The sequence below is a fragment of the Capricornis sumatraensis genome, chromosome 19, assembly GCF_032405125.1.
Source record: "Capricornis sumatraensis isolate serow.1 chromosome 19, serow.2, whole genome shotgun sequence".
Taxonomy (NCBI): Eukaryota; Metazoa; Chordata; class Mammalia; order Artiodactyla; family Bovidae; genus Capricornis; species Capricornis sumatraensis.
This window is the reverse complement of record NC_091087.1, coordinates 67,986,401-67,994,810: the sequence shown is the minus strand read 5'-3', so window position 1 is coordinate 67,994,810 and position 8,410 is coordinate 67,986,401. Positions and strand designations below refer to the sequence as shown.

At 53.8% G+C, this 8,410-nt stretch overlaps 1 protein-coding gene across 1 annotated transcript; it reads right to left on the bottom strand.

Annotated features, from left to right (window-relative positions):
• Positions 1–2,993: 2,993 nt before the first annotated feature.
• BDKRB2 (bradykinin receptor B2) lies at positions 2,994–7,554 on the bottom strand. Its single transcript, XM_068991520.1, has 2 exons — positions 7,481–7,554; positions 2,994–4,083 (listed from the first exon to the last, which is right to left on the bottom strand). Exons 1-2 carry the CDS (start codon positions 7,552–7,554, stop codon positions 2,994–2,996), a joined length of 1,164 nt encoding a protein of 387 aa, XP_068847621.1.
• Between the last annotated feature and the right edge of the window lie 856 nt (positions 7,555–8,410).

The window sequence follows — 8,410 nt, the reverse complement described above, 5'->3', positions numbered from 1 at the left end:
TTCATTACCATCTGAGCCACCTGGAGAATTTCATGGACAGAGGACCCTGGAGGCTACAGTCTATGAGGTTGCAAAGAGTCAGACATGACTGAGCGACTAACACTTTCATGTTTTCACTTTTCCTTATGATTCTAGGACCTCATGGGGTCTCATGGGCACCCGTTGGGAGCTTATTGAGTCACCAACGTGGGACGGGAGAAAATATTCAAACAGTTGAAATTTCTTAAATTTCTACTTAGGTATGTTCAAGAGTGTACATTTTAATACCTGTTAATAAGTGTACATATTGGGTAAAAATAATCAAAATTTTTTTACTTATACAGATATGCAATTACAATGGTTTGGACACCACTAATTTATAGCACAGAGCCTTTAAGTAGGTTGAGTGGAAATAAATGGAACCCATGCCCCCAAGACTTCTAACTGCCTATGGCACTGTCTGTGACAAGATTCAGAGTTTTGGGAGTTGTAACAAAAGAAAGAACCACACAAAAATGCCTCATCCCTTTATTATTTTGGACAGAAAAGGCACATTTACACCATTCACCCATTTCTCCTCATTTGTGAAATAATTCCTCTTTATAATGTGATAGCTCTTTGGGTCTTTCACAGGACAGATGTTCTTTATCACAGTATCAACACAACCCACAGGGCAGCTCCCCTCCCACAGACGAATTACTCCTCTGCCATGGGTGGACCCTAAATGGCCATTAGGAGCCCAGAGCTCTGCTGGCAGGGGACCCTCAGAACATACACACCCGCTGACGAATGAGCTCCTCACACCCCAAAGCCCAGCCCAGCCTCCTTTTGTGGAACTCCACTCTCATTATGCATGTGGTTTGTGAGTGAAAGTTGCTCAGTCATGTCTGACTCTGCGACCCCATGGACTATACAGTCCCTGGCATTCTCCAGGACAGAATACTGGAGTGGGTGGCCTATCCCTTCTCCAGGGGATCTTCCCAACCCAGGATTGACCCAGTCTCCAGCATTGCGGGCAGATGCTATACCACCTGAGCCACAAGGGAAGCCCAAGAATACTGGAGTGGGTAGCCTATCCCTTCTCCAGGAATCGGATCAGAGTCTCCTGCACTGCAGGCAGATTCTTTACCAGCACATCCACGCATGGTTTCACTTCATTCTAATATGAAACGGTTTGTACTTCTTACTTCACCTGTTTTCTTTCTCTAGCTATGAGTGTGTCTGTTTATTTGGGCAGAAAACAAAGGCTGGGATGGGGAGTAAATCTTTTTGTGACCCCTTTTCTTTTAAAATCCAGAGCTGGATTGGTCAGGATTTATGGGCTCTTTTCCATCCCAATCCTGCTGGCCCTGGGGAGGATAAAACCTCTCCAGGGAGAGCCCGCTAACGAATCACCCATCTACTGATCCAGTGAGTGCTTCCAGTGTGCTGCCTACATTACCAGAAGCTCCTAAACTCCATTGCTATTGAGCACCCATCCCTGACTTGACTCTAAGAGCTTGATGTAGGCGTCCGGATGGTCTGTTCTCCCAGAGGGCCGGCCTCAGGAGGCAGATTATAAAACGCGTAGAAAAAGAAGAAAGGAATTCCCCCTGGAGGACCTGGGGCTTGGGGCCAGGCGCCTGTCCATTAAGGGCCAAGGATGCTGGTCCATTTTCCTCCCGCCAGACACCTGGTACCCGCCCTCCGCCCCTCCCATCGCTTCCCACCACGCCCTTCGCCACCTGGCCCCGCCGACAGGAGGCAGGGCCGCGGCCCCTCTGCAGTTGCTTCTTCATGTGAATGATCCGGTGGAGGTGGGATGGGGAGGGTGTTCTCCCGCCTCCGTGGAAGGGGTGACCTTTCCTGAAAATGCTTGTGCATATGTGTGTGTGTGTGTGTGTGTGTGTGTGTGTGCACGCGTGCACGTGCACGAGTGCAAATTGATGGGAAGGGCAGGTGGTGGAAGGGAGCTTAACATACGGAGCACTTAGTATGTGGCAGACACTAATGCGTGTTTTCCACAACCGTTAGCTTCAACACCGATTCTCTTCTACAGACCTTTTGCTGAACTTGTCTTTCTCCTTAGAATAAATTTATTCCCATTCTGAGGGCATAATAATGCCTCATATTTACATAGCACCTTTCATTTGTCAAAGTACTTCTGTGCCTATTACCTCCTTTAACCCCCACAACAGCCTCGTGTTACCGGGAGGAAACCGAGGCGGGGACACGGCCACGTGCAGCCAGTTATCCTCTGAGCTGGCGCACCCGACTCCTCCTCCCTGCCCTGTCCACAGTGCCTGGCCTGACGTCTGGAACAGCCTTGTGGTGGCTGCTGAATCATCACGAGTCTGCAAGTTCCTGCAGGACAGATTATTTTCTTTTTTCTTGCCTACAGGGTTCGACGCTGCGTGTAGAGCAAGTGCTGGGTAAGTACTTGCTGGGTTCGTCTTTGGCACAGACCACTTGTCTTTCTGCAAGGGGAACGAGAGTCCTGGTCTCTGGGCTCTCACTGTGGATCACTCCGAGTTTAACCTTCATTGACGTTGAGGAATCATCCTCCAAAGTCCTAGCTGAGTGGATTCAAGAAACCCAAGACTACATGTCAGCCAGTGAGCGCGGCCCTCTCAGCGGCTGCCCCAAAGCCGGGCAGCATTTCTAGAGATCTGAGCTGTCGTGCTCCAACAGAGTGACACACCACGTAGGAGGGGAGCTCGGCCACTCCTGTCCCTGTCCCCAGGCTCCTCTGCTCCTCGGGAAGCAGCAGACTGGCCCAGGGGTGGAAGCCAGTAAGAAGGATAATACTGTCATTATTTCTGGGGCCCTTGGCTGTGCACCTTCCAACCTCGCAGCCCTGTTCACCGCAGCTTGGGCGGGGCAGGAATTTACTGGAGACACCGACTCACTGCCCAAGGTCACAATTGGGATGCCTTCCTTCCTCCTGGGGGCGCATCCCGAGAGCCGCCGTCCATCCATCATCACACGCATCGGTAGCCCCAGGTGCCATCTGCTCGCTGGCTGCTCCCCACCCGCTACTGCAGTTTGTGAATGTGGCGTTCCACGGAGATGGAGGTCCGCAGCGTGCCCATGGAGTTCTCTGTCTGGCTGGGCTCCGCCGACGCACAGCCGCCTGGCCGGCACAGCCGCGCGTACACCTCCCGCGACTTCTTGCGGAAGCGCTTGCCAACGATCACGTACACCAGTGGGTTGAGGCAGCTGTTGCTGTAAGCCACAAAGGACGCGATCTGCGTGAAGATGTCGATTGTCACGTACCAGCAGCCCGAGAGCACTTGGAGGCGCAGCAGCGTGTCCAGGAAGGTGCTGATCTGGAAGGGCAGCCAGCAGACCACGAACAGCAGCAGGACGGCCAGGACCAGCAGCGTGGCCTTCCTCTCCGTCTGGATCTCCTTGAACTTCTGCATCTCGTTGTTACGCAGCACCTGCATGATCTGTACGGTGCAGAAGGTGATGACACTCAGGGGCAGCAGGAAGCCCACTGAGTTCAGGAGGATGTTGGTGAAGACCTCCCAGCTGCTGGACGGGTAGATGATGACGCAGGCAGTGACGTTGTGGCCCTCGCTGTTGTACTCCTGCATGGTGCGGAAGGCCAGCATGGGCGAGCTCAGAAGCAGCGTGCAGCCCCAGATCACCAGGCTGTAGAGCTTGGCCCAGCGCACCCTGCGCATCCAGCCCATGGACATGGTCTTCACCAGGGCCAGGTAGCGGTCGATGCTCACCAGCATGAGGAAGCAGATGCTGCTGTAGAGGTTCATGTAGAGCATGGTGTTCACCACGCGGCAGAGGGCTTCCCCAAAGAGCCAGTCGAAGTTGTTGGCGATGGTGATGGCCCAGAAGGGCAGCCCGCAGGCCAGGATCAGGTCTGCCACGGCCAGGTTGCCCAGGTAGATCTCTGCCACCGTGCAGCTGCTCTTGTGCAGGCAGAAGACGCTGAGGACAAAGGTGTTCTCCAGGGCGGCGAGCAGAAAGAGGATCCAGAGGAAGGGGGGCTGGATGGTGTTGAGCCAGTTCCCCAAGTTGGACTGGAAGCAGCTGCTGCTCTCGGGCAGGGTGCTGTTGAGAGCAGGTTCAAGGACCTGGGAGGTGAGGTTGAACATTTCGGCGCTGCAAGAAAGTGGAAAAGAGGCAGTTACACCTCGGGGTGACGGGAGGAAGGAGTAGCAACTGGTGCAGAGGGCGAGGGGGTGCGTCCAGTTAAGGGTGGAACTCAGGCCCTTGCTGTGCCATGTTCATAGACAGTCCGGGTGCATCTGAGTCCCTGCGGGTCTTGGAAAGGTGCCTGTGCTCCTTGCACTTAAACTGAGAGCTTGTGTTCTTGGCCTCCAGGCTCCACTGGGAGGTTTCCTTGGCCAGCATCCATCACCCGTATGAACAAGCGTGAGTCTTAGGTGCTGGCCCTCCTGGAAGCTTCCGTGGTGGGAGGATCCACAGCACATTCCTTCCTTATCACAGGGACTCCTCCTAAGGGCGCTGGTCTCTTTCAGCCTCTTGTGGCCTGGCTGTGAGTGAGCCATTAATTAGAAGAGAAAAGTGGTATCATGCCAGACAGGGGGATTCCAGCCTGGCTCCGAGACCACAGCCCATCTGCCCACGCCCTGTCTCTTCCTGGCAGAGAGTAGCTGTCAAGCTTTCTACCTTCCATCAGCATAGCATTGATGAGGTTGCTTGACGGAAAGGGAGGGTGGGGGCTTTGACGTCAGAGAGTCCTCTGGGTTCAGTCCTGACTCATTCATTAGCTGTGTGACCTTGAGTAAGTAACTAACCTCTCTGGATCATAATGGTCTACTTCATAAACTAGGAATAACAAAATCTTCTTGGCATTGTGGTGAAGATCTGAGATAAAGTACAGAAAGTCCCAAGCACTGCACTCGGTTCAACAAACAAGAATAATTACCTTTTTGTGTGTGTGTGTGAACTTATTAAAATAAACAGTGTCAAACTCGAGCACCACTCTTGGTTCTTTGTCTTTTTTTTAAGATTTTTTTTGATGTGGACCATTTTTAAAGTCTTTATTGAATTTGTTACAACATTGCTTTGGGTTTAGATTTTGGTTTTTGGCCCCAAGGCACGTGGGATGTTAGCTCCCCAACCAGGGATTGAACCCGTACCCTCTGCTTTGGGAGACAAAATCTTAACCACTGGACCACCAGGGAAGTCCCAGTCCTTACTCTCACATTGCTGATTTTATCATTAACCCACTGGCTTCTCTTTCATTCTGGGGTGAGAGACCAGAGGGCAGTTCACTTTCTGCAAGTGTTTCTCTAAGGCGAGTTCCTTTCTGCCTTCGGCAAAGAGGCATGGGGCTTGGACAGACATGGGCTCCAATCCTAGCTGTGTGGTCTTGGGTAAATTACATCTGAGCTTCCGCTTTGTTTTCTTTGGAGTATAGTATTACTCTCTCATTGATTTGCCTTGCGTGGCTATTGCAAGGTTCAAATCAAAGAGTAGGTGTAAAGACATATCAAAAAGCTAAAAGCGCAAGGCAGAGGGCAGGACTAACTGAACGTGTTCCAAGTGCTCTTTTGGGTGGATGTGGGAAAAGTGGAGGTGGAGGGACTCTTCTTGGGCAGTTTGATTGTTGGGTAGGCCTGGGAGAGAGTAGCTGAGCAATAGATTATGGGAAAGAATCTGCTGACTGCCTCCTGGGATTTCCCAGGACAAGCCCCTATACATTCTGGAGCAGCTGACTGTCTTGGAAGGGCCAGACTGGGGACCTGTGATGAACTCACTCATCGACGCAATTTATCCTTAAATGTTTCTTGAGCATCTCCTCCGAGTTGAGCTCCACTTTGACTGTAGGGACCCAGAAAGGGACACCACACATCCCTGCCCTGCCAGAGCTCCTGACACCTCAGACCCAGTGTGGGAACGAGGCACATGAGGCCTCGGGGTGGCAGGAGGGTCAAGGGACCCAGGTGGGAGGAGGAGGGGAGTTCGGAGGTGACTCCAGAGCTGGGGCTCAGAGGATGAAGGGCATGCCAACGGGGGCTGAGAGGGAGGGAGGGAGTGCGGATCAGGCAGAAGGGGCAGCCTGAGCAGAGCCCAGAAGTGGGGAAGCCACTGGCAGGTTCTGGCAGGTGGACGAGATGTTGGGAAGTGACAAGGGATGAGGCTGAAGAAGAGAAAAAAAGGACAGTCCGAGGCTTTGTCCCTGAGTGCTTCAAGGAGCAAGCGATGGAACTGGAAATACTCTTCTCATGGAGGGTGGTTTTAATATGTCCACAAATTCTTTGATAAACCTCCTTGCAAAGGGTGGAGTCTAATTCCTCTTCCAGTGAATGTGGCCATACTGAGCGACTCGTTTTCCACCCAAGGTGGCAGTGCCAGTGTGTGACGTCCAAGATTAAGGCGTGAGTGGCTTTGCAGCTTCCTCCTGGGCCTCTTGGGTTTCTTGCTCGGGAAGAGGCTGGCCGCCACGTTGTAAGGATGCTCAAGCAGCCACACGGAGAGGCTCCGTGCAGAGGCCCCGACTTGTCGCCCTGGGTGTGGATCCTCTGGCCCCAGTGAAACCTCTGGCTGATTCTGGTCCCCTAGCCTGTGGGTCTCCCAAGTGAGGCCCCAGACATCACGGAACAGAGACAAGTCCTAAAGTCCTGACCTGTGGACACTGGCAGTCTTCTCTGCGGAGCCTCTGAAAGTAAGATCTGCCCTGCGTGCTCCCATTGGTCCAGCCTTTGGCCCCATTTCTGCAGGAAGAGAAGCCCTGTTTCCCCAGAGCCCCAGACTTGGAGTGCTGTCTCTTGTGGTCTGGCTCTCTAGAGGCCAGAGTGTCCCACCTGATGTTACTTGTTAATTTTCCAGCAAGGTAGTCCTTCCCAACAGGATGGCACCTGGCCCATACCTGACTCCGAGAAGCCACAGGGTTGTTAGAAGGTGGCCTGGGGAGGGCTTCATTGGGAGTGATTGGGCTCACGTTCCATGGCCTCTACTGAGACGACCATTGGTCATCTCCATAGCAGGTCACACCTGCCATAGGAAGCTCCAGCTGGGCCCCACTGCCCACTCTCCCTAACACTGCCCCCTCAGGACTAACCCTCCCTTTTCTCTGCTTCCACTCAAGATCCATCCCCCCACATTCTCTCCTTAAGAGTGTCCAGACCTTCCTCGGATGTCCGCCATGTGTTGGAGACATCCTGTCTCCATGGAGAGCTGGCTCAGCCTCTGTCTGATTTCTTGCGCTGCCTTCAGAGTTTCCATCTCTTCTTCCTCACATCTTCCCTCGACCCTGTGCTGGTTCACATGTGACCCCCCGTATGGTGTGTCCCTCCTCCGGCAACACCCAGCCCAGAAGCAGAACAGTCAGTCCTCTTCCTTCTGCCCCTGACAGGCCCTGGGGGATTTGAACACCAGCCCTTGAGGACTTTTGACTCAGGATTTAACATTGAGTGTTGTTTCCAGTGGGCTTCCATTATCATCCCAGAGAGGAAGGGCATGCTCTCCTGGGTGTTCCCCAGAGTGCCCACAGCCCTGTCCCGGAAATAGTAAAGCCCCTCTGACTCACCCAAAGGAGGCAGTGGTGGGCTCGGTGTCCTCATGAATGGATGGGAACATTGGTCTCTTCCAGGCTGAGAACATTGGGACTCAGAGGGGGAGGTGAGTGAGGGCCTCCCTGGAGGAGAAACGATGGAGATGGTTAGATGGTGGGACTGGAGACCATAAGATGCATGCATTCTCCTCTAGGGAGAGAAACGGGGGTCTTCACTTAAATATTTATTAAGTACCCATCACACACCCAGTGCCGGGACACGATGTGGGGACAGGAACAGTGTCCGTCCTCCAGGGGCTCATGGTCTCATGGAGAAGCCAGACATGACCCTCAGTGCTGGAGACTTGATGGGCAGGGTGGAGCTGAGCTCCCCTCCCCGTGGGGCTCCTTGTCCAGGCGAGGGCCATCAGCTTGCCTGCCGAGGTCACCATTTCCATCGAGACAGTGACAGCCACCCAGGTAACCCAGGGCCTCCCAGCTCTGTCACCCTGGGGTAGTGATGCCCTCCACCATGCCCTCTGGTACATGTCTGCCTGGTTAGGCATCCCAGATCTGGCAGAGTCAGCCCATCGAGATCCTAATTGTTTGTTAATGTCCATCAACATTGCTCTCCTGCTCAAAACAAAGTGGGGGCCTTTTCTGTCTCCTGTGTCCAGAGAGCAGGCGGTTTGAGGACCAGGGGGAAGGTGGGGGTCTGGGGCGACTCTAGTTTCCCTGCATCTGCTTCGGATGCTCCGTGTGTGGGAGCATCGTCATTCCTGCTTCTCCTTGGCCTTGCCCCAGGATGCAGAGACCACACCAGGAGAGGCTGCAGTCCGGCTTCCGTGGGGATTGGCCCCAGGGCAGCAGCAGGAGGCTGGGGGAGGGAGGGGAAGGAGGAGGGGATCTGGCTCCTAGCTCCCTCCCTTGAGGACCTCCAGGGACTGGCTGGGCCCAGCGCCGGTG